Genomic DNA, 27104 nt, shown 5'->3' with positions numbered 1-27104 from the left:
AAATATAAATTTTGCACCAAATAAACACTCTCCATTTGGTCTCATGCAGAAGTTGAAGTTTTAAAATATGGACCATATTATCCTTTACCCTGTACTCTAATTTACCTTAGTCCAATCCAGATCAGCTTTATTCATATGTAGTCGAAGTTTCATCACTTTTTCAACTTTTTAAACAGTACTGTGTACGGGATAATGCTGACTTTCATAGCTTCAGTGGTCTAAGTCTGGGTCTCAGGTGTCACATTAATACCCACAGTTTCAGGGAACAACCAGGTTATAAGCAAAGAGTTCATTATCTCAGAATTTGGAAATAACAGTTACAACTACTGAACATATGTGACTCCTGTAAGAGCTTACAATTTAGGGCTCTTTGTAATAGGCCCCAACCTGATAACCCATTCCCTTGACTTCAATTTTCCTAGTTTGTAACTTATAGTTAGTCCATATGAGTGAGGCATGATAATATGTCTTTTTATTTCTTACGTTTCCTTCAGCATACTGTCCTTAAGGTTCATTTACCTAGTTGCATGTTTTATTCCTTCCTGCAGCCACCCACTAGACCATTGTTTGTATACACCACAATTCTCCCTTCCATTCTTCATTCTCCACCTCCATCCATTGTGAAATGAATACACCGCCATAAATACCAGTGTGCAAATGTCCATTTGTGTCTCTGCATTCAGTTCCTCTAGGTATATACTGAGCAATGGTGTTTCAGGGTCATATGGCAACCCCACCCCAGCCTTCTGTGGAAAAACACCACACTGCCCTCCAGAGGGACTGTACCCCTCAGCTTCCATACCCACAGTAAATAGGTACAACTCTTTCTCCACATTATCTGTAGCGCTTGTTTCTCTGTGTTCATTTTTAAACAGTTTATTCACACATCATACAATCCAGCCTAAGTAAATAGCCATTCCTTCGCCACCGTAGTCTATATGAAGACCTTTCCTTCAGTTCCACAAAGAATCCATACCCCTCCTCCATATCCCTCATTTGTTGGTATTTAGTTTTGGCATGACTTTGTTACATTCAGTGGAGATATGTTACAATGTTGATTGTATTTTTTCCTGTATCCCATCCCGTTTTCAACACTTTGCATTGTTGACATTCATTTGTTCTCCCTTATGCAAAAACATTTCTATGTTTGAACGTTTAAACACCATCATCCACTCTAGGCATTCCTAAGTTATAGATCTAATTTATCTTCATTTTCCCAAGTATATATGCTTGGCACATTGGTGATGCAGTTTAATAAACTGTAGAATCTCTTCAAGTTCTCTAAGGAAATATTACATTTGATTAGGCCGTTTAGTACAGTTAACCGCTGTACAGGTGTGCCACCTAGTGGTTCGAGATTAAACACAGCTTTGGATAAAATCACTTCCTTTTCTTCATCCCCAGGGTTAGAGTGGATGTCTTTAGATCATTTTGTGACCAAATGGCAATTGATTGTATTTTAGATAACCTTATCTAAATAATAAAGAGACAGATACACTGGGGATTTTATATTGAAGAAAAATATATCACCGGATAATTTTTAAAATGTATTAAGTGTCTACCTGCTCCAATTTCAACAATTTTGGATTGCAGGCATTTTGAATGAAGAATAGTAACACTACTTGCAGAATGAAGAGGCAAAAACTGTGCAAAGTGGAAGAGTAGGGAAATCTGGAATATTTTATTGGTAGAATGGCTGACTTCTTGCTTCAGGCAACAAACGAAGGATTGCGTTTAAAAGAGTGTTTTTAGGAGCAGACAGCAGTAAACTGGAGATAACCAAGCTCTGACATCATGATTTTTGCCCTCAGTTATTGCTTGATTCATAATCTTTCACATGACATCAACATTTTTCACCAGAGTAGTCGGTTTAACATTCTGCCAAACTATGCCAATCCTTTGAAAACTTGGGCCAGGAAAAGAGAGAAAAAAATACTAGTTTATGTGTCCTGCCTCAACTTTGGCAGATAGTAAGTATTCTCACTTACTAATGTCAAATGGAGAGTGACAATTAAAGATAGGCCATATTGTTACCTATAGTTTCATGTATTTAGGATCACCTTTTTCTGTTTCTATTTTGTAGTTGGGTCTGCTCCCTAGGAAGTAATTATGCAAATTTTCCTTGTTCTTTGGAGATCTTTTGGAGTTCTTTTGATCTCCAAAAGAGTGGATGATGGTGTTTAAACGTTCAAACATAGAAATGTTTTTGCATAAGGGAGAAAAATGAATGTCAACAATGCAAAGTGTTGAAAATGGGATGGGATACAGGAAAAAATACAATCAACATTGTAATATATCTCCACTGAATGTAACAAAGTCATGCCAAAACTAAATACCAACAAATGAGGAATATGGAGGAGGTGTATTTAAATTATTAAATTCAAGAGATGCAAGGAAAACAATTAAATTCAAACCAAAAATAAAACCAAAACCAACCAGTCCCTACTCTTTCTTTAACCAATCCAGAGTAGGATCATTGACAGAATAAATAGAAGCAATAACTGTAGGAGAGAAGAGAGAACAGGGTGTACTCTTGAAGCAGTCTTATTGTTACTCTTTTTCGGGATCAAGCCTTTTGTGATCCCATTTCAAAAAAAAAAATTCCTTATAGGGTGAATTTGTTTTTTCCTCCTCTGATATGCAAAGTACTAAATTTCAAAAGATTGTGTATTTGAAGACCTTCCTTTAAACATTTTTTCTCTTTTTTAAATAAACTTAAAAAAAATTATTTCACAATATTATTGTGAAAAATAACATATATACAAAAAAGCAGTAAATTTCCAAGTACAATTTAACAAGTAGTTATAGAACAGATTTTAAAGTTTGGTATGGGTTACAGTTCCACGATTTTTTGTTTTTATCTTCTAGCTGCTCCAAGACATTGGAGACCAACAGAAATATTGATATAATGATTAGCAGTCATTTGTTAAATCCAGTTATACCCCTCCTCCTCTTTAAAAAACATATATACCTAGAAGCAATAAACTTCAAAGTACATCGTAACAATTAGTCGTAGAACAGATTTCAAATTTTGGTATGGCTTACAATTCCACAATTTTAGGTTTTTACTTCTAGCTGCTCTAAGGTACTGGAACCTAAAATAAATACCAGTATAATGATTCAGCAATCATACTCATTTATTAAACCCTACTTTCTTTGTATAACTTCACCATCACCTTTGATCTTTCTCCCACTCTTTAGAGTTATTTGAGCTCTGCCCCTTCTAACTTTTTCATGTTGTAAGGGGCTGTTCATAATACGGGATAGGAGGATGAAACTAGTTGATGTTCTGGATTTCAGGACTCTGCATTTCAGGACTTATCTGGCCCATCTGGAGGTTGTAGGTTTCTGGAAAGTTTCCCTAGTGCATGGAACTTCTGTAGAATCTTTTATAATGCCCTAAGTGTTCTTTACGATTGGCAAAAATGGTTTTGGTTGGGGGACTTTCTATTAACATTTATGTTTATCTTTGTCTTTATAGTTGAAGTCTAATTTAAAAGATAGAAAGAATGAGAGAGGCAAACCAAGTCTTTCACTTCTTTTCTCTTACCTGTAAGCAATGAAAACTCTCAAAACAATTGAGAGTTAAAAAGGATTATGTATTTCTGAGGGGGACAAAATATAAGGGAAATGCCATAGTTTACGAGGTTGAGAAAATTTTTGATTATGTGGTAGTTAGCATAAATAGTAGAAAGCAGAATAAAAAGTTGCAGATAGACCATAGCCTATTAGAAGAAATAGATTTTGAAGGTAAGGGGATAAATCAAATGATTCAGAAAATGGCTCCTAGATGAAGATAAGTGTAAGGGACCCTGATCCATTTGGCTTATTATGTTAGCTTCTGAGATGCTATTCTTATTTCTCTGTAGATTTCTGATCCCTTGACTTGAGTTTCTTGTTACCCAGTATTAGGAATGGTGCAAAGAGGACATTTCCCATATGTGCATTGGGCATCTCTGGGTAGAAATGAAATGTCTTCCATAAGGATCTTTTTATATGTGGTCATTTTAGTAGTACTTTACTCTGCAGATGGGGCTGTCCAATAGAAATATATTCATTTCTATCTTTGGTTATAAAATTAGTAGGAAGCAGAAAACACAGAAGAGCCTCTTTCCAGCTGCTTCCCCTAGAGTTATGAACTGTATAGGTATGCTTTCCAAGTTATTGCAAGTCACAGTTATACCATATATTTTGATACAGCATGCAATAGGTCAATCAATTTTCAAACTTCAGTATCAGTTTTCCAGTGGCCTGATGGCCAAACCCCCTATTTTAAGTTTCTGTCATGGCAGTACCCCATTCCTTTTTTTTTGTTGTTTGTTTTAATGCTAACTTAGGCATAGGTTAAACCATTGTAACTGACATCCAAAATACAACAGTGGCTTAAATAAAACAAATTAATTTTTCTCTCATGTAATGTTTCTGAGGGTCAGAGTTAGCTGATAGAGTGCCTTTGCTCTATGTAGTCATTTATGGACCTAGGCTCCTTCGGTTTTTTTCTGTGGAGATTTGCCCTCATCTGTACCATTGAAATTGGGTTGCTGTCATGTTTTTGTACCGATACATAGGAAAGAGAAAAAGGAATTTACTCTATAGCACATTATTTATTTTTAAGTGATTTGTAAATTGCACAGTCACTTCTACTCATGTTCTATTGGTGAGAACTTGCCGTGTCTAGCAGCAGAGGAGCCTAGGAAATAAAGTCTCCAGCTGACAGTTATGTACCTTTCCAGTACTCACATAATATGGAGAAAGGAGAACATAGATTTTGTCCTCTGCCTATTTTGCTACAAGGTTTTGCTTATCTTGTTGATCTGTGGAATTTCTTTACGTTTTGTATCTAAATACCGTTTTGGGGCTATGAATTGCATATATTTTCTCTCAATCTATGACATATTTTTTCATTTTGTTTATGGAGTCTTTTATCATAGAAACTTTAAATTTTAATAAAATAAAATTTTGCAAATCTTTTATAATCCCCATTTGAAACAAGCTGCTTATGTATTTGTAGATCTTATTCATCAGTGTTGCAGTTTTGAGAAACCAGGACACCATAGTTGAGAGCTCCTATAAGCACTTAATTTATGGTAATCTCTATTTCAGTTTAAAAAGGAGAATAGAAATATGTTATTTTAAATATAAAGGCCAAAATGATTTTCCTTATTTCATCATTAATTTTATCATTTTGTTACAATTACTAGTTTTTACAATTTGCAATTAACTTGTATTTTTTCTAACTGAACAGTTAGTAGATATCAGAGGTATTCATTTATCAAAATATTTCCCTAAATTTGTTTTGGCTCTAGAAGATTTTGATAATCATAGTAATAAGGAAGTCAGATCGAAGTACTGATCTGAGAGATCAAATCTCATTTGGAATTTAGTGTTCAAGTTGCTAGATATGTCCAATATGCAGTTAAAATATGTTTCTGGAATTAGGGGTAGAAATGTCAATTTAGAAATTGTTATGTTCAGGGAAGATTGTTGAAGCCTGAATAATAAATAAGTTCTTTAAAGAACATATGAAGAACATTGGGCTGTATTTAGAGGTCTAAAAGAAACAGACTAAGGAATCTTTTTTTTAGCAACCGAATGAGAATATATGGTAGTATCTTAATTTATAGGTGAACAAATTGAGGCTGAAAAAAAGGACTGTTGCATAAGGTTGTGTTGTTAGTGCATGGTAGAACTAGTGACTCCAAAGCCTACATGTATCCATTACATCTCCCTGCTTACAAATGATAGTAGAGCATTTCATTAAGAAGCAAGTAGTCCTTGGTGTTCAGTTATTTTTTAAGGTGTTTGCTGACTTGGTAATGATCCTTGGATTGTTAGTGCTGTAGTTATTGGTGGTGGTGTAGAGGAAAATTGTTATAGTAAAAGTATTGATGTATAATAGGAAGGGTTAATTGAAGGGGAAAGTAATGGAGTTCAGTTACTTCTGAGTACCTTTTTATGAAGTTTTGGTGATATAGGCAAGGAAAAAGGGGGAGTTTGAAGTGCTTTAGGAATGCTTTTGGTGTTAGGGATGGGGCTTGCATGTGCAGAAAAGGCCTAAATAAATTTTGAGTTGGAAAAGTAGGATCCAGTCATAATTGCAGTTGCTAGTGATATGTAATTATTGTTGAGCTCCAGAAGTAATAGTATGAAGTTGTAAAAGGATGGGTAATATCTTTTCATGTTGTAGTTTAAAAGATGGAATAGATATATCACTTCTACTTAAAGAGATAAATGCTTTTAGGGGCGATGGCTTTGAAATCTTTTCAGCACTTAGATTGCCTCCTGAGAAAATATGTATTAAGTATCTGGGGTTGGAGTCTTGAGACTTGAGAAAAGCAATAAAGTCAGTAAAGTGTTTCTTTAAAAATATTTAGCTTTTAGATGAATGGTGATTAGAAGGCATAATGAGTGTTTTAAAGTGATGGTAATTTCATTTTATAAATGTGAAGAAAAATTTTTAAATCAGTCATTGAAATTCATTTGTTCTAGAGATGAATTCTGTAATCTTGAAAATAAGGTTATTTATTATTTGGGTGACATTTCATTGAGTCGATTATAATTTGGGCACAAAGAAAAGTATGCCTGTTTTATTTTATTTTTATAATTTTGCCATGAAGAATAAATATGAACAATGCCATTAATTCATTTTGCACATAAACTTTTCCTGTTAATTAACAGTTAAGTGTTATCCTTTGTTGTTTAATCCTTCTCCATTACAGTGTATGCTTTATAGATAGATTCACCAATGGTTGATAAAAAACACAAAATTGACTCTTTATATCTTCTTGTTTACTGTTAAGCAGAAATCAAAGAACAATCTGCAGAAGAGGATGCTGAAGCAGAAGTGGATAACAGACAACCAATTCCAGTTCTTCAGCGTTCTGTGTCTGAAGAATCTGCTAGCTCCATGGTCTCTGTTGGTGTGGAAGCCAAAATCAGGTTAGAGAATGAATGCAGCTGGATTAGATATTAATGACAGGAAGAATGTTAGTTCAGTAGAAAAAATTCAGGGAGTACAAGTTTAGGATGCAAATCTGGATGGAATGCTATTATGTAGCTTTACATTTAAGGAGGGGAAGGTATGTTTGTGTGCTCAGGCTGTTGTTGCAAAGCACTAGGTTATGGTATTATCACAGTTCCCGAGGTCTAATATAAAATACTACCAGCCTACTATTTTTAGCAGGAAAAAAACAAAACAAAACTATGAGCTTTTAGCATAAGGATTAGTTTTGGGGTATTTACCTATAAACGTAAGTTTGAATTTATACTTTCATTCTTTATCCTCATTCTTAAAAAAAAAAAAAGCAGGATGTTAAAACCTACCTTGTAATTCAGCTTTTAAGTCTTGTATTTTTTTAGCCTTTATTTGAAAGACGTGAATAAAACTATGAAATCATCAATTAATTGCTTACCCTTATCTTTTTGAAAGGTTTTCTTTCTTTTGCTTTTGGCATACTACCATTATGCTATTTTTAACAGGTAAAAAACAAAACAAAACTGTTAGCTTTTAGCATAAGGATTAATTTTGGGGTTTTTAACCTATAAACTTAAGTTTATACTCCTGTTCTTTCCCCTCATCCTTTAAAAAAAGAATTATAGGATATTAAAACTCACCTTATAATTCAGCTTTTAAGTCTTGTATGTTTTTTGGCCTTTATTTGAAAGACATGAATAAAACCATGAAATCATCAATTAGTTGATTACTCTTATTTTTTTTTTTTTTCCTACTCTCATCTTTTTTGAACTATTTTCTTTTGCTTTTGGCATACCTCACTCTTTTTTCATGTCTTATCTACTAGACTTTCTACCATTATAATGTTGGAATCCTCAGAGTTAAGTCCTCAGATATCTTGTCTGTTTTTAATATTTACTTGAAAGCTCATTCAGTCTGGTGGCTTTTACTCTATTTGTGTGCTAATGAACCCCACATTTATAGTTCTACTTCTGACCATTCACTGAGTGGATTTTCTTATCCATCTCTCTGCTTGACATTTCTGTTTGGAAGTATACGAGACGAGACAGTAACCCATACATACCCAAAATCACTGTTGATTCTGTACCACTTCTCCAAATTTACTTTTCCTTGAGATTTCCCCATTTGAGTAAATGATACCAACATTCACCCAGTTGCTTAGACCAAAAACTTTGGAATTATTCTTCAATTTATATCCTTTATCATACCTCAGATCCAGTTCATCAGTGCATCCTGTAGCTCAGCATCCAAAGTTATCTGAAACAACTTCTTATCATATTTACTTACTTATCATCTTAGTTCAAGCCACTGTTATCCTTTGGAGTTTGCCTCCAAGCTAATTTCTCTGCTGCCTCTCTTTCCTTTTCCACAGTCCAGTTTGTTCTTAGCATAGTTGCAAAAACGATTCTAAACTGTAAATTGGTACCCCTTATCTTCTTTTTTTTTTTTTTTTTTTTAAAGAGAGGGAGGAAGGGAAGGAAAGACAGAGAAGGAAGGAAGGATAGAAGGAAGGAAGGGAGGAAGAAAGGGAAACATCTTTAAACATTTTCTTGTTTTTATTATATTTTGTTTGTTTGTTTGTTTTTTACATGGGCTGGGGCCGGGAATCGAACCGAGGTCCTCCGGCATAGCAGGCAAGCACTCTTGCCCGCTGAGCCACCGCGGCCCGCCCCCTTATCTTCTTAAATGGCTATTATATATATATACAGGAAGCATGATCTGGCCCAGGTTACCTCTCTGACTTTATTTTGTTACGTAGCATAATCACATTTAGCTTTCATAAATCACACTGATCATAATTCTGTACGTGGGCCTTTTGCAACTTGCTGTACTCTCTGTTGCGTGACTTACCTCTCTTGAGAGGCCTTCCCTCACTACTGTGTTTATAATAGTCAACCTTTCTGAAGTGTAATAATGTCTCAACTTATTTTAATAAGTTCAAGACAAAGAAGAGCGTACAAATGATCTAAGTAAAAGGCTGTACAGGTGGTCATGATACTTGTTTCCTCCCATTTTTTTATTGTAGAAAAAAGAGTAGGGTGAAAAATAAATAAAACAGCAGCCCCACTACATTTGATTCCCAAATTCTGCTTTATTTTTCTTCATAGCACTTACTACTGCCTGACATTTCATTTTTAATCTATCTACCTTTTTGCCTTGTGCACTTAATGAAGGCAGGGACTTAGTCTAAATTAGTTTAAAATTGTTCTGCTACTTGGAACATAAGCTTGTCTTAATTTTTATTCTCTTTTTTCTCAACAGTAATTAGAAATGGTAAACACACCTGTAGAATTGAGATGTACAGAATGTAAATTGTTTGCTCGTCTGTGGCAGTGATCTCAGAGCTTTCTGTTACGTGCTTTTATGTCCGCTAGGTCAACTTCTGTAGCTCTTAGGCTTTTGCTTCATTTCTTTGTCTTCTGTGGATCCTAAGGACTAACTATACGTGTCTTACTTACCTATATGTCCCCTATGCCTATCACAGTATCTAGCATATTGGTCTTCATCAAATATTTTTAGAAGTAGTGGAAGTTAGAAGCTATCTACAAATACATGCAAATTTACTTGATAACCCGGCCTTTCAAACTAGTGGGAAAAAATACATGACTCAGTAAACGATGTTGAGATAATGGACTATACATTAAAAAGAGGAAAAGTTAGATTGATACTTACCGATGGAAATAAATTTGCAGTAGATTATTGAATGATGCAACTATTATTTCTTCTGGACTACATCACCATCGCCTCTGTTATCTTTACTAGGCAGGAAAGAGAGGGTATGCATTCTGCAGAAAGACAGTTGTAGATACAGACCTGGCTTTTTATCCAAGCTCTGCCATTTTTTGACCTTCATTTATTTATTTTTATCTCCTTATACTCCAAATTCCTTTAAATAAAACAAGTAGGTTGAATTTGATGGATTTTAATGATTAAGTATATAAAATGTTCTAAAGGTTACCTATAGTTGATAAGAATTATGTAACATTGCTAGATATAAAATCAAAATACAAAAATCACGTGTATTTCTATATGTTAGGATCTTAACAGTATTCTAAACAGTATTCTTTACAATATTGTTTTCTAATAGTATCAAATAATATCAGATAAATAGGAAAATGTGCCAAAAAATGAGTGAGACCTTTAAGGGGAAAATGATAAAACTCTAAGGAAAGGTAGTAAAGAACACCTGTATTACAGAAATACTGTGTTCATGTTTTGGGAAGCTCAGTATTACAAAGACATTAATTATTTCCTCGTTTATCTGTAAGTTCAAGAAAATCCAAATAAAAATTTCTAAAGGTATTTTCAAATATGACAAGTTGATTTTTAAAATTTGTATAAATATACAAAAGGTAGGCTAAGCTAATATACTCATAAAGAAGAAGAGGGAAGGGTTGCCTTACCAATTACTAAGACTTTTCATAATGCTGCAATAATTAAGTCAGTGTTGTATTATGACAGGGATAGACAAAGAGACTAATGGAACAGAATATGGAATATAGAAACAAATCCTTGTGTAATATGGACAGGTTATGACAATGTGGTGCTGAAAATCAATGAAAGAAGTCCCCCCCCCCAAAAGTTGTGCAAGAATAATTAGGTATTTAATTTTAAAGTGAACTTTTATTCGTGAACGGCAAACCAATGAAGTTTTTTTTAACCTTTTTTTAAAAAAAATTGTATAATATAACATATATATAAAGCAAAGAAAGAAAAACACAATAGTTTTCAAAGCACTCTTCAACCGGTAGGTTTACAGGGATCAGAGTTTTTCATGGGGTATGATAAAATCATCTCAGATTTTTCCTTTTAGCAGCTCCGGAACGTTGGAGGCTAAAAGTAATATATTTTTTTTCACGTTACTTTTATATCCCACCACCTTGCTGAATTTGTTTATTAGCTCAAGTAACTTTGCTGTGTATCTTCCAAGTATAGTATCATGTCATCTGCAAATAATAAAAGTTTTACTTTTTCCTTTCCAATTTGGATGCCTTTTAATTCTTTGTCTTGCCTGATTGCTCTGACTAGAATTTTTAGTTCAGTGTTGAATAATAGTGGTGACAGTGGCCATCCTTGTCTCATTCTTGATCTTAGGGGGAAAGCTTTCAGTCTCTCTCCATTGAGTACGATGCTGTCTATCAGTTTTTCATATATTCCCTTTATTATATTGAGGTAATTACCTTTGATTCCTCACTTTGGAGTGTTTTTATCAGAAAAGGATGTTGAATGCTTTTTCAGCATTAATCAAGATATCATGTGATTTTTTTCCCTTTTGATTTGTCAATGTGCTGTATTACATTAATTGATTTTCTTGTGTTGAACTATCCTTGCATTCCTGGTATAAACCCCACTTGGTTATGCTGTATAATTCTTTTAATGTGTTGTTGGATTCGATTTGCTACTATTTTGCTGAGAATTTTTCTATCTATGTTCATTAGGGAGATTGGCCTATAGTTTTCCTTTCTTGTAGCATCTTTACCCAGCTTTGGTGTTAAAATGGTATTAGCTTCATAAAATGAGTTAGGTAGAGTTTGTTTTTCCTCAATTTTTTGAAAAGTGTGAGCAGGATTGGTGTTAGTTCTTTTTGGAATGTTTGATAAGATTCCCCTGTGAAGCCATCTGGCCCTGGACTTTTCTTTTTAGGAAGATTTTTGGTGATTTTGGTGACTGATTGAATCTCTTTACTTGTGATTGTTTGTGGCAATCTTCTGTTTCTTCCAGAGTCATTGTGGCTTGTTTATGTGTTTTCAGGAATTTTTCCATTTCATCTAACTTGTATAGTTTATTGGCATATAGTTATTCATAGTATCCTTTTATGATTTCTTTTATTTATTCAGGGTCTGTGGTAACGCACCCCTTCTCATTTCTGATTTTGTGTATTTACATCCTCTCTCTTTTTCCTTTGTCGGTCTTGCTAGTGGCCTATCAATTTTATTGATTTTCTCAAAGAACCAACTTTTGGTTTTATTTATTCTCTCTATTCTTTAGTTCTCTGATTCATTTAACTCTGTTTTAATCTCTTTTATTTCTCTTCTTCTGTTTGCTTTGGGGTTAATTTGCTGTTCTTTCACAAGTTCCTCCAGTTGAGCAGTTAAGTCCTCAATTTTTGCTCTTTCTTGTTTTTTTTTTTTTTTTTAAAGGAAAGACAGAGAGAAGGAAGGAAGGATGGAAGGAAGGAAGGAAGAAAGGGAAACATTTTAAACATTTTCTTGTTTTATTGTATTCTGTTTCTCCGTTTTTGTTACATGGGCTGGGGCCGGGAATCGAACCGAGGTCCTCCGGCATAGCAGGCAAGCACTTTGCCCGCTGAGCCACCGCGGCCCGCCTCTTGTTTTTTAATATAAGCATTTAGTGTAATAAATTTCCCTCTCAGCAAAGCTTTTGCTACATCCCATAAGTTCTGATAAGTTGTATTCTCATTTTCATTTGTCTCTAGATAGCTACTGATTTCTCTAGCAATTTCTTCTATGACCCACTGGTTGTTTAAGATTGTGTTATTTAATCTCCATACATTTGTGAAGGTTCTTATTCTTTAATGATTATTGAGATCTAACTTCATTCCATTGTGATCAGAGAAAGAACGCTTTGAATAATTTCAGTATTTTTAAATTTATGCAGACCTGTTTTGTGCCCCAGCATATGATCTGTCTTGGAGAATGTTCCATGAGCACTAGAGAAGAATGTATATCCTTGTGTTTTGGGGTGCAGTGACCTATATATGTCCATTAGGTCTAACTTATTTATCAAGTTGTTTAACTTCCCTGTTTCCTTGTTGATCTTCTGTCTGGTTGTTTAATATAGAGGAGAGTGGTGTATTGAAGCCTCCTACTATTATTCTTGAAATATGTATTGCTCCCTTCAGTTTTGCCAATGTCTGTCTCATGTACTTTGGAGCTCCTTGATTGGAAGCGTATACATTTATGATTGTTGTATTTTCTTGGTGAATTGTCTCTTTTATTAATATAAAGTGTCCTTCTTTTGTCTCTTATGATGTCTTCATATTTAAGTCTATTTTGTCTGATATTAATATAGCTACTCTTGCTTTTTTTGGTTACAACTTGCATGGAACATCTTTTTCCATCCTTTCACTTTCAATCTATTTGTATCCTTGTGTCTACGATGAGTCTGTTGTAAGCAGCATATAGCTGGGTTATATTTCTTAATCCATTCTGCCAATCTGTATCTTTGAATTGTTAGGTTTAGTCTGTTAACATTGAAAACATTACTGGAAAGGCATTTCTTGAATCCGCCATCTTATCTTTTTTATTTTATTTGTCAGATCTATATATTCTTTTCCCTCTTTCCCTTTTTGTCCTTTAAATTACCCTGACTGGGCGGGCCACGGTGGCTCAGCAGGTTGGAATGCTTGCCTGCCAAGCCCGAGGACCCGGGTTCATTTCCTGGTGCCTGCCCATGTAAAAATAAATAAATAAATAAAAGTAAGAAACTGAACCATAATGATTATTAAAAAAAAAAAAAAAATTACCCTGACTGTACTCTGTAATTCTGTGCCCTCCTCCAGACCCCCCTCTCCTGTCTTTTTTTTTTTTTTTTTTTTACAACTGCCAGAACTCCCTTTAGTATTTCTTGTAGGGCCTGTCTCTTGTGCACAGATTCTATCAGGATTTGTTTGTCTGTGAAAATTTTACTCTCCCTCAGTTTTGAAGGACAGTTTGGCTGGGTACAGAATTCTTGGCTGGAAATCTAGGGCACAGGGCCATTTGTACACATGTGCAGAGGAATGGCAGCAGGTCTGTACTATGCCTCCCTGGGATGGGGGCAGATGCGATCCTGGCTGCCCAGGTCAGTGCTTTCTCAGAGCTGGGAAGCATGACTGAGGGTTGTGCACATGCTCAGTTCTAGGAGTGCCATAAACTGATGTTCCCAGAGCTGAAGGGCTTGATTGGGAGCTGTGCACATGAGCGGTCCTAGGAGTACTATAAACTGATGCACAGAGCTCAGAGGATCGGGGTGAGGCAGTGCAGCATTATGGGGGCAGGTGTAGCTTGGGTATGGGGGTTAGCGCCCTCAGCCTTTATGCACTGACAACAGCCTTCAGGGAACAGGGAGGGGGAGGTAGTGCTCAGGACTGGTGCAGGAAAGGTGGGTTGGATGTGCTTGGGGTGGGGATGTGTGGTGGTGGGTAGGTGTGCTGGGGGTTGCTGGAAAGGGGTGTTTGGAGCCTGGAGAGTGGGAGCGGGTGTCGGAGTTCAGGTACGTGGGGTGAGTTGTGGGTCACAGGGCTCTGCTGGTGAGGGTAGCATGTTCAAGGAACATAGCTCAGCTTACTTCCTAGTCCCTGTCTTCCCCATCTATACACTCCTATGGGCTCCATGCTTCCATGTTAGCATCCAGTTTTCTGCTTCTCAGCTTCTCAGTCCCTGTAACCAGGGCTGCCCTGTGTGGTACAGTAGGCTCTCCCAGGTCAGTTGCACTCTTTAATCACTGTCTTAGTCGCCCTCCTGCCCCTTCTCTAAATTTTTCTTGAATCAGGGCTAAACTCAGCCATCTTCCCAGAACTCCCCAATAAAATTTTTAGAAATGAATTTAGGCAAATTTCTTAGGAAAGGTTTTTTAAAAACCAAATGACCTGCTTACCTATCTGTCCCTGTATGTTCATTGATAAAAAAAAAAAAAAAAAAACCAAATGACCAGGCGGTGCAACGGTGGCTCAGTGGCAGATTTCTCACCTGTCATGCCGGACACCTGGGTTAAATTCCTGGTACCTGCCCATGTAAAAAAAAAAAAAAAAAAAAACAGTAGAAGGAAAAATAAAAGAACCCCCCTATCATTAAAAAAAAAGGATAAATACCAATATATTTAAATAAAAAACTTGTTATCACTGGAGACACCAAAACAATAGTGATGATAAATGATGGAAAGGGAGAAAATATTTATAGAGTATATAACTTATAAAGGACTTGTGTCCATAATGTAGTTAAAAAAAAATAAAACAAACCACTCCTATATTTCAATAAGACAGATTGGTAAAAGACAAAAAACTTTCAGTAATACTACTTGATTGTGATATATTTTAATACTCAACATTGGATTTTATTTAGTTATTTCGTTTATATTCATTAATTTATAAATTAATTTATATGAATTTCTGTAATTTTCTTGTATTGTCCTACTTTTTAGAAACACGGTTACACTGAACCTTGTAATGTCAACGAAGTACCTTTCAGTTTTTATTCTATTTTCTGGAAAAGCTGATTTAAGATAGAAATATACACTTCCTTGAAAGTTTGGAAGAATTGACAAAATTATCTGAGTCTGTTAGTTTCTTTTGGAAGGGGAACTCTTATTATCAGTTCCATTAATGTTTTCCCCCTATTTCAGTTGTCTTTCTTCTTGCGCTGCTTTTGGCATTTTATATTTTTGTCAGAATTTAACTATTTTATTAAAGTTAAATATATTTAATTTTCAAGTATATTAACATGATTTATGATACATTTATTAATTTTTTGTTCTTTCTTGCATTTATAGCTGTTTTCTCTACTTCATTCTGTATTTTGTTTGCATTTTTGGCTGCTTTTATTTCCAGAGGCTTATTTTATTATTTTTTCAAAGCGTTAGGTTTTGGTTTTTTGTTGATCTTCTCTTGGATTTGCAGTTGTCTAGATCATTAGATTCTGTTCTTTTCTTTGTTGTTTCTTGCCTTCTTCTCTATTTTGTTGTTGGTTACTTTTTCCCCCAGCTTCTTGAATAGAAAGCTTGACTCATTTACTTTTAACTTTTCTTATTTACTGATAATTTATGTAAACCTATAAGCTTTCATAAGTTGTAACTGAATTCCGCAAATATTTGTATTCAGTTTTATTTTCATTCAGTTCTAGATATTGTGATATGCATTTTAACCTGTGTTATTTAGCAGTTTATTTTCTAATTTCCGAATAGAAACGTTTAGTTGTCATTTGTTACACATTGCTAGTTTTATTGCATTATTGTCAGAGAATATTGTCTATATGACATTGGTCATTTGGAATATTCCAGGTCTTTGTGGTCTAATTTTGGAATATTTTAGTGTTTTCACAAAGAATGTGAACTCTCACTTGTTTATCATATCTCAAGTTTATTAATTATATTCAAATAACCAGTAAATAAGAATGAATAATAAAGATGTTCAGTGTCTCTGCTTCATTTCTATCTGTTTGATATATATTTTATGAGAAAAGCATTAAAATCGGCACCTGTTGTTGATTTAATTTTTTTCTCTTTACATTTCAGTTAGGTGTTGCCTAAATTTTTTCTGTGGTCTGTTATTATCAGTTATATGTTTATTATGGATATATTTTCTAGTGCTACTGATCATAGTATCATCACTACTTAAACTTTTCCTGTGTGCCTGGTATCTGTATCACCTTTTCCCACCAACATTTTGTGCCCATGTTTTATTTTTGTCCTTTCATTTTCAACCATTTTATGTCTAATTGTTGAGTCTAATTTTAATCTTACTTCAGCAATTGTCTTTTATTAATTTCCCCATTTATATTTACTATACTTGTTCTTTTTTAATGCTTTTCATTTGCTGTATACACATATTTTAATCTTTCCCATTGTTTCTGTTTTCCATTGAATCAATAAATAATTTTTTCCTGTTGATTATACATTCCATTTTGTTTTTATGGTGCAGTTACCTTAAGCCTCAGACCTCTGTTTCTTTACTGTAGTAATTTTTTGGAAAGAATTTCAAATATACATTTCCTATTAAATTCTGAATCTTATCAGTACAATATTTTATGCTGTTTTCATGTCTCGTAGCCTCCCCTTCCATTATTTTAATATTATCTGGAATTTCATTTTTAGTTATTGTAGATGTATGGTTTATAATTTTTTTTATTTCTCCTAACCTCTTAACTTCCCCCCTTACTTTGAAATAATGTATAATTTATGCACAATAAAATTCACCCTTTTTGTGTGCAATTATGTGAGTTTAAACAATTGTATACAGTTGTGTAACTGCTAGCACAGCAAGAACATTCAATCACTAAAAAATTCCCTAATACCTATTTGTTGTCATCCCTGACCCCAACTTCTGGCAATCACTGATCTATTGTTTGCCCTATACTTTTACTTTGCAATAACAGCATGTAAATGGAATAATAAGTATGTAGTCTTTTAAGTCTGATGTTTTCATAAAGCGTTATGCATTTGTGATTCATCCATGTAACTGCATATATCAATAATTGTTTCCTTTTTGTTTTGTGTAGATTCCCCTCCCCCCCTTTTTTGTTTGTTTGTGTGTGTGTGGTGTGGTAGTTATCCAACATCAGGCACACAAACCAATGTAAAATTTCATCTTTTGTATGTACCTACTACAGTTTATCTGTCTCTCGGTTAAGGGACATTTGGGTAATTTGCACTTTGGAGCAGTTTTGAATAAAGTTGCAGTAAATATTTTCTTAAAGGTTTTGGTGTGAATATTGGGTTTTATTTTGTTTGGATAAATATTTAAGTGAGATGTAACTTCAAAAGTGACTGCCAAACACAAACAGACATTTGCACACCAGTGTTTGTAGCAGCATTATTTACAATTGTAAAGAGATGGAAATAGCCAAAATGTCCATCAACAGACCAGTGGCTAAACAAACTGTGGTATATACATACAATGGAATATTATGCAGCTTTAAGACAGAATAAAGTTATGAAGTATGTAACAACATGGATGGACCTTGAGAACATTATGCTGAGTGAGACTAGCCAAAAGCAAAAGGACAAATATTGTATGGTCTCACTGATATGAACTGACATTAGTGAATAAATTTGGGATATTTTTTTGGTAACAGAGACCATCAGGAGATAGAAATAGGGTAAGATATTGGGTAATTGGAGCCGAAGGGATACAGACTGTGCAACAGGACTGAATACAAAAACTCAGAAATGGACAGCACAATACTACCTAACTGTAATACAATTATGCTATAACACTGAATGAAGCTGCGTATGAGAATGATAGAGGGAGGAGAGCTGGGGGCGTAAATGAAACCAGAAAGAAATATAGATGTTAAAGATTGAGATGGTATAATCTAGGAATGCCTAGAGTGTATAATAATAGTGACTAAATGTACAAATTTTAAAAATTTTTTTGCATGAGGAAGAACAAAGGAATGTCATTATTGCAGGGTGCTGAAAATAGATGGTAATTAATATTTAAAAATTTTACCTTATGTGTGAGACTAAAGCAAAAAATGTTGATGTGGTACACAATTTATATTTTGACTAGTGCATTTCCTAATATAACTTATGTAGATAGTTTGATTGAACACCATAAGTACTTGGAATCTCAGGTAGGACGTGAGATTTTGTTGGTTTGTCCAGAGTGATGCCCCGATGAATCCCAGAGTGATTTGATCAGTGACTGGAAAAGTATTTGCAAGCCCCCTTTGGGGAATGGTGAGAATGGGGAGAAATTCAACTACCCGAAGCTGAATTCTTGATATTCTCACAAGCAGTGTGGACAACCAAAGCTATAGGCTGAGCCCCCAGTCTTGGGGTTTGTTCATATGAAACTTAACCCCACAAAGAATAGGTCAAGTCTACTTAAAATTTAGGCCTAAGAGTCACCAAACAAGAGAGCCTCTTTTGTTGTTCAGATGTGGCCTCTCTCTCCAGCCAACACAACAGCAATCTCACCACCTTCCGCCTGTCTATGTGGGACATGACTCCCAGGGGTGTGGACCGTCCTGGCAATGTGGGACAGAAATCCTAGAATGAGCTGAGACTCAGCATCAAGGGATTGAGAAAACCTTCTCGACCAAAAGGGGGAAGAGGGAAATGAGACAAAGTGTCAATGGCTGAGAGATTCCAACCAGAGTGGAGAGGTTATCCTGGAGGTTATTCTTACGCATTAAGTAGATATCACCTTGTTATTCAAGTGTAATGGAGAGGCTGGAGGGAACTGCCTGAAAATGTAGAGCTGTGTTCCAGTAGTCATGTTTCTTGAGGATGATTGAATAATGATAGAGTTTTCACAATGTGACTGTGTGATTGTGAAAACCTTGTGTCTGATGCTCCTTTTATCTACCTTGTCAACAAGTGAGTAGAATATATGGAATAAAAATAAATAATAGGGGGAACAAATGCTAAAATAAATTTAGTTTGAAATGCTAGTGATCAGTGAAAGTGAGGGGTAAGGGGTATGGTATGTATAATCTTTTTTTTTTCTTTTCTGTTTTCATTTTATTTATTTTTCTATTGTCTTTTCATTTTTTCTGAATTGATGCAAATGTTCTAAGAAATGGTGAATATGCAACTAAGTGATGATATTGTAAATTACTGATTATATATGTTGGTGTTTTATTTGGTTTATTTAATTTTTTTAATTAATAATTTTTTTAAAAAAGTGACTGCCAAAATGTTTCCCTGTGTGACTATGCCTTTTTGCATTCCCAAAAGCAATATATAAGAGTTCTTGTTGTTCCACATCTTCACCAACACTTGATATTATCAGTTACTGTTTTTAATCCATCCTAATTGGTATGCATTAGGTATCCCATTGGGATTTTGATTTACAGTTCCTTAATGAGGAGATGTTGAGTCTCTCTTTATGTGCAATCTGAGTAACTTCCGTGAAATGTCTGCTCAAATGGGTATTTTTACTATTTTTTTTTCTTATTGAATTTTGAAAATCTGTGTGTTGTGGGTACAAGTCTACTGTCAAATAAGTGCTGCAAAATAATTTTCTCAGTCTGTGGTTTGTCTTTTCATTCTCTTAGTATCTTTCAAAAAACAGTTCTTAATTTTGAGAAAATCTAGTTTATTAATCATTTCTTTTATGTATCATGCTTTCATTATCTTATTAAGAAGTCTTTGCAGGATTGCTGAATCATTATATTGATACATCTTTATTTTCCAGTTTCTTAGTGCAGCTAGAAGTAAAAACCTAAAATTGTGGAATTGTAATCCATATCAAACTCTGAAATCTGTTCCACAACTAATTGTTGTGATGTCCTTTGAAATGTATCGCTTTTTTGTATACATGTTATTTTTCAGAAAAAAAAAAAAAGGAGGAGGAATGTAACAGAGAAGATAGGATTTAACAAATGAGTATGACTGGTGAAACATTGTATTGATATTTCTTTTGGTCTCCAGTATCTTGGAGTAGCTATGAGAAAAAATGAAAACTCCAGGAACTACACGTAACCTATACGAAACTTTAAAATATGTTCTATAACTACTTGTTTAAATGTACTTGGCAATTTATTGGGGTTTTTTTTTGCATATCTATTATGTTTCACAAAAAAAAAGTTTAAAAAAAGTCTTTGCCTAACCCAAAATCACAAAGATTTTCTGCCATGTTTTTTTCTACACGTTTTAAAATGTAGGTTTTACAATTAAGACTATAATCCTTGTTTAATTAACTTTTTTTTTTTTCCGCATGGGCAGACCAGGTCGAATCTGGATCTCCGGCATGGCAGGTGAGAAGTCTGCCTGCTGAGCCACTCTGACCCGCTGTTTAATTAACTTTTTAATACATTTTTATTGTGAAATTTAATATTTATACAAAAAAATAAGTTTCAAAGTATGTTTTACCAAGTGGCTGCAGAATAGATTTCAAAGTGTGCACTGGCTTACAGTTCTACCATTTCAGATGTTTCCTTTCAGCTGCTCCAAGACATTGGAGACTAAAAAGAAATATCAATTTAATGATTTTTTTTAGTTATACTCATTTGTTAAATCCTAGCGTCTCTGCTATAATGCTCCCTTTTCCTTTGATCCTTTTCCCAATCCTTAGGGATTAGACCCACTCTGGTTTTTTTCATGTTGAAAAAGGGTTTTGACAGCATGGTATAGGGGGATGCAACTGGTTGATTTTCTTTGGAGAGACTGGCACCTCTGGGTTTTAGGACTTATTTGGCCATCTGAAGATTTTAGGTTTCTGAAACAGTAAATTTAGTGTGTGCAACTTTTATACGCTCTCAGATAGAACCCTTGGTGTTTTTTAGGATTAACAGGAATGATGTGGGTGGGATTTGGCAATCAGCAACATCTAACTGAAGCATAAGAGTAGTCTCCAGAATAGCTTCTTGACTCCATTTGAGCTCTCTTATCCTCTGATACCTTATTTTGTTAACATTTCTCCCTGCTTATAGTCTGGAAGGATCCCACAGTGCCAAGACCAAGCTCATCTTGGGAGTCATTTCCCACATTTCCAAGGAGACTTACACCCCTGGACGTCATGTGCTACATAGTGGGGAGGGTAAGGATTGTACTTGCAGTGTTGGGCTGAGGGAGAAAGAGAGATAGAGTTAGAGAGAGAGAGTTAGAGAGGTAGAATGAGAGAGAGAGAGAGAGAGAAAGATCGAAGGCCACATCTGAACTGCAAAAGAAGTTCTCTGAAGTGACTCTTATGTATAATAATGAGTAGGCTTGGTTTTTTTGCTACCAGAATAAGTTTCAAAAGAGTAAACCTCGAGATCTAGGACTTGGCCTGTTAACTTGCGAGTCCCCTAGTGTTTGAGAGTATCAGGTATTTCCCAGATGGGAAAATTTTAGTAGTTCCATATATTTTCTCTAGTCCCTCAAGGGACTTTGCCAGTGTTTTCTGATAATCTGCACAAGGTACTCAGGAATGTATCAGAGTATGACACAAGCCCTTGTTCCCATTCTGGGCTCTGTGTGTTTGAGTTGTGAACATGAACTATTCAGACAAATGAGTTAGATAGTGTGCTACTGAATATTTAGGGTTTGGGCAAAATAAAGCTCTTCTTCCTTTGGTCTTATACAGTAGTTGAAGTTCTAAAATGCAAACACTGTCATCCTTTACCCTGTATTGTGATTTACCTTATTGCCAACCATATCAGCTTCGTTCTTATCTGTAATTGAAGCCTGATCTCTTTTTCATTTCCTTTACTGGTTGTTGTATATAGCAATGCTGACTTTCAGAACTGTAGAACTCCAGCTCTGAGTCTTAGGTGTCACACAGATACCCAAAGTTTGAGGGAAACAACAGGTTATAGAAATATAGCACAGGATCTCAGAATCAAGAAATAACACTTAAAGCTCACAAATAAATGTGACTGCTATAAGAGCTTATAATCTAGGCCGCAGTTTTTTACTAAGTGTTTTCTAAGAGACCCTACAATATTTGTCCTTTTGTTTCTGGCTAATTTTGTACAACATAATATCTTCAGGGTTCATTCACCTCATTGCATTCCTCATGACTTTGTTCCTTTCTGTAGCTGCACCATTTTCTATCATAAGTGTACCCACAGTTTGCCTTTCTGCTTCTTAGTCATCGTACCCTTTGGCTGCCTTCATCCATTGGGCATCATGCGTTATGTCCAAAGTAAACAAGCCATGTCTCACAGTATCCTTACTTACTTTTACAGTCATCATCACTTTCAATTGTAGACAGTTTTCATTGCTTCAGAGAGAAAAATAAACACACCTTCACCAAAGAGAAAATTGCAAACTCCCCTTAACTTGATTCCTCTGCCTCCCCACCCCCCCACCTCTCGTTATTTACCCCTACTGCTGCTGTGGTATTAGCAAAGTCTTCCTGTTAAAAAAGCCCATAGCATGCAATAGTAGTTCCTCCCGCTCATACCTTTCTATTATTGATCCTTTGAATATGATTCACATCTTTGAATTGATTCGTGCAAGAACTTATTTTAGTAATGTTAATTGGCGAGATACATGGCTCTATACATCCCCTTTCAATCCTATTTACCTTCAATATGGCAATATTAATTATAAATCCACTAATGAACTACCATCACTTATATCCGTTCCCATACATTTTGGTTCAACTTTTTTGGGTAACAATTCACCTGTCTCTAGCTTCTGTGTATCTCTAGGTCCCCTATATTCTACATGATAAGACTCTGAGTTTACCTTTTCCAGGGTATTATTAGCAGGACATAGTATGTATCCTTTTGTGTCTGGCATATTTCACTCAGCTTTATGTCTTCAGAGTTTATCCATGTTGCCATATGCTTCAGATATTCCACTGAATGTATATACTGCAGTTTGTTTATCTACTCGTCAGTTGATGGGCACTTGAATTATTTTCATCTTTTGGTAATTGTGAATAATGCTGCTATGAACATTGGTATGCGAGTGTCTGTTCATGTCACTGCTTTCAGTATTTCTAAGTTTATACCGAGTAGCAATACTGCTGGGTTGTAGGGCAACTCTTTTCTGAGGAATTGTCAAACTCTTTTCCACACCAGTTGTCCTATTATACATTCTCAGCAGCAGTGAATAAGTGTTCCAGGTTCTCTACATCCTCTCCAACATTTGTAGTTTCCTGTTTGTTTAATAGCAACCATTCTTATAGATGTGAGTTGTTGTAGTTTTGATTTGTATTTTCTTATAGCTAATGAAGATGAACATCTCTCCGTGTGTTTTTTTAGCCATTTGTATCTGCTCTTCGGAAAAATATCTATTCATATCTTTTGTTCATTTTCTAATTGGGTTGTTTGTTCTTCTGTTGTTGAGTTGTATGATTTCTTTATATATACTGGATATCAAACTATTATCTGATATGTGGTTTCCAAATCTTTTTTCCCAGTGGGTTAACTTTCTCTTCACCTTTTTGACAAAGTCCTTTGAGGCACAGAAGCATTTGATTTTGAGCATTTCCCTTTTATCTATTATTTTCTTTTGTTGCTTGTATTTTGGGTGTGAAGTTTAAGAAGCTACCTCCTATCACTAGGTTTTGAAGATGTTTTCCTTATATTTTCTTCTTGTAGTTTTATGGCACTGAATCTTATATTTAGTTCTTTGATACACGTGGAGTTAATCTTTGTTTAGGTGTAAGATAGTGGTCCTCTTTCATTCTTTGGGGTATTGATGTCTACTTTTCCCAGGCCCATTAATTGAAAAGACTACTCTGTCTCAATTCAGTGGATTTCAAAACCTTGTCGAAGATCAACTGACCATAAATTTGGTGGTAGTGTATTTTTGGCTTTTTGAGGTAAGTAGCTTTTCCAAGTCTTCAGAGTAGGTTGTTAGAACTTTGATTGGTATTACTTTGAATCCATAGATCAATTTGGGTAGACTTGATATCTTGATGTTCAACCTTCCTATCCATGAGGAGGGAATGTCTTTCTACCCATTTAGATCTTTGATTTCTTTTAGCAATGACTTGTAGTTTTCTGGGTACAGATTCTTTACTTCCCTTCCTGTCCATGAGGAGGGAATGTCTTTCCACCCATTTAGATCTTTGATTTCTTTTAGCAATGACTTGTAGTTTTCTGGGTACAGATTCTTTACTTCCCTGGTCAAGTTTATTTCTAAGTACTGATTCTTTCAGTTGCTATTTTGAGTGGAATATTTTCCTTAATTGTTTTAGTTAAGTCATTACTTATGGGTAGAAAATTATTGATTATTGCACATTAATCTTGTATCTAGATACTTTGCTGAATTTGTTTATTAGCTCAAGTAGCTTTGTCAAATATTTGGATTTTCCAAGTCTAGGATCATGTCATCTGCAATAAGAAAGTCTTACTACTTCCTTTCTGATTTGGATGCCTTTTTATTTCTTTTTCTTGCCTGATCGTTCTAGCTAGGATTTTTTTGCTCAGTTTTGAATAATATGGTGACAGTGGGCATCCTTGTCTCGTTCCTGATCTTAGGGGAAATGCTTTCAGTCTGTCACTGTTAAGTGTGCTATATATGCTTTTTATCATATTGAAGATGTGTCCTTCAATTCCTAGCTTTTGAAGTGTTTTTATGAGAGAAAAGGATGCTGAATTTTGTGGAATGCTTTTTCAGCATCAGTTGAGACGATCATGTGATTTTTCAGTTTTGAATGTTAATGTGTTGTATTACATCGATTGATTTTCTTGTGTGAATCACCCATGCATGCCTGGTATAAACCCCACTTGGTTGTGGTGTATTATTATTTTAATGTGTCATTGACTTTGATTCGCATTTATTTTATGAGAATTTTTGCATCTATATTCATTAGGGAGATTGGCCTGTAGACTTTGTGTAGCATCTTTATCTGGTTTTAGTATTAAACTGATGTTTGCTTGATAAAATGAGTTAGGTAGAGTTCCTTTTTCCTCAATTTTTTTGTAGAATTTGAGCAGGATTCGTCTTAGTTCTTTTTGGGATGTGTGGTAAAATTTCCCTGGGAAGCCATCTGGCCTTGGCCTTTTCTTTGTAGGAAGATTTTTGGTGACTGATTCAACCTCTTTACTTCTGATTGGTTTATTAAAATCTTCTATTTCGTCTTGATTCAGTGTAGCTTATTTGTGTGTTTCTAGGGATTTATCCATTTCATCTGAGTTGTCTAATTGGTTGGTGTATAGTTGTTATAGTATCCACTTATGATTTTTTTTATTTCTTCAGGGTCCATGGTAATGACCCCCCTCTCATTCCTGATTTTATTTGTTTGCATCCATTTTGTTTGCTTCTTTGCCAGTCTAGAGAGGGGTCCATCAATTTTAATTTTCAGTTGTAAGAACGTCTTTGATTAGTTATTCCAAATTCTGTCTCCTCTGGTGTTTTAATTTGGCTATGCCATCTGTGTCTGCATCTTCATGTGCTTTGCGATTTTCTGTTGACTTTGATTATCTTGATAAGGTTATTCTGAAAGTTGATTTCCCTCGCTCATATAAGGTTTTGAATTTGCTTGGGTTTGGGTTGAAGGTCTCCTTTTGCTCTAAGTTTGTCAGTAATTCCCTGCCAAACCAATGCCCACATCTCATGCAGATGTGGCTCTGTTTGAAGATCTGTGGAAAACTAAGCAGATAGGCAGTTTGTCAGGCTGTAATTCTTGCATCTTCCCGCAGATGGCATTCTTGGGCCACCTCTTCCCCTCAGGCCCACTTCTCCCCTACTTGCAGCAGCTGGCTGAGCAGGATGGAGACCTGGTGAAATTCCAGCCTATGCTGCTGATCTTGGTTTGTACTGAAAGCTGCCATCCCCCGGACTTGAGGATGGGCAGTGTGCACCTTGGCAGAGAATCTTCTTGTGGGCCGCATGGGTCTAGTGGTTGGCAGGCTCCCACTTGGGATGACCTTGTGCTGTGGAACTGAGTATTTCAACTGCCCCCTGCCACCAGCCTGGAAAATCCTCAGCTTGCTTTCTCAGTTGCACCTTTCCACCCGTGCATGCCTGAGGACTTCTCAACTGTTGACTTCTGTTTTTTGCTGCTCAAGCTTGAAGTTTGAGTGGAAGTGGTGGTGGATGGGTTGGCAGGACATTTCTTGTTCTGTTTCACTTGTTAGTCTTGGGTAGCTACTGTGTCCTTGGGTTCGGGTGTATTGTTTTTAGTGAGCCTACCATTGCCACAGGTGTAAGACGCCTGTAATGATTTGGATCCCGACATAGCCTTGTTCCTCCTTTACGGTTAAAGGACTTTTTCCACCTGTTTTGTTCTCCCCATCTGTAATAGATCCGTCACTATTGTAAGGTGACAATTTTTGCTATCCTTCCCCAACATGTCTGGGGCTCTGTGTCTTTCCCACATCACTACTGTTCCTCTACCCAGGCTTTTACCATAACCGAGCTTTCTCTGGTAAAGTCCATGGAGAAGAGGGTGTAAGTGGATTAGAAATCTTCTTGTGTCTTTGGATCCTGGATGTTCTATATTCTCACACCATTTCATACTTGGCCTTTAGCATTTTGTTTAAATTGTTCATTGAATTTTTGTTACCCTCTCGTTTGATGTCCAGGGGTCTGTTTCCCAGTAAGTGCTTGTATCTTATCTCTCCTTGGAACTGCCTATCTTTTTAAAGTTAAAAATAAGTTACTCTAAAATATTTGTGTACCTTTTCCTCATGCTTTTCTTACAGCACTTCCTAATTCTTTCTCCAATAATTGAGTATTTCTATAAAAAAAACTTCATTATTTTGTATTTTTTGTAACAAAATATTTAAGGTTTTGTAAACCTGAGAATAATTTTATGACACCTTCACATCTGAGTGGTAGCTTTGGATATAAGATTAAAGGTTAAAGATCTTTCATGTCGATACTATAAAAATATTGCTCCATTTTCTTCTTGTAATCAGTGTTGTTGATAAAACTGTTGTCAGTCTGTTGCTCCTTATAGGTAGTATTTCCAGTGGAAGAAGCAAACTGGAAAGGGGGTGTGTTAAAAGAGATATAAAATACATAGCTCAGGGCGGTGTGACAATGGCTAAGCAGGCAGAATTCTCACCTGCCATGCCGG

At 35.4% G+C, this 27104-nt stretch overlaps 1 protein-coding gene across 20 annotated transcripts in view; it reads left to right on the top strand.

Moving 5' to 3' along the window:
• Nucleotides 1–27104, top strand: part of KMT2C (lysine methyltransferase 2C) — a 447454-nt gene that overhangs the window by 213054 nt on the left and 207296 nt on the right. For 17 of the 20 annotated variants that reach the window (XM_077150489.1, XM_077150472.1, XM_077150479.1 and 14 more), the window contains one exon: nt 6801–6939. In XM_077150489.1, coding sequence (XP_077006604.1) covers nt 6801–6939 — 139 coding nt within the window. The remainder of the gene's footprint in view (nt 1–6800; nt 6940–27104) is intronic. The other 3 variants (XM_077150546.1, XM_077150498.1, XM_077150644.1) reach the window with 1 other exon arrangement.

This window comes from Tamandua tetradactyla, chromosome 1 (genome assembly GCF_023851605.1).
Source record: "Tamandua tetradactyla isolate mTamTet1 chromosome 1, mTamTet1.pri, whole genome shotgun sequence".
NCBI lineage: Eukaryota > Metazoa > Chordata > Mammalia > Pilosa > Myrmecophagidae > Tamandua > Tamandua tetradactyla.
The sequence above is the reverse complement of the archived record's forward strand: the minus strand, read 5'-3'. Positions and strand labels throughout refer to the sequence as shown.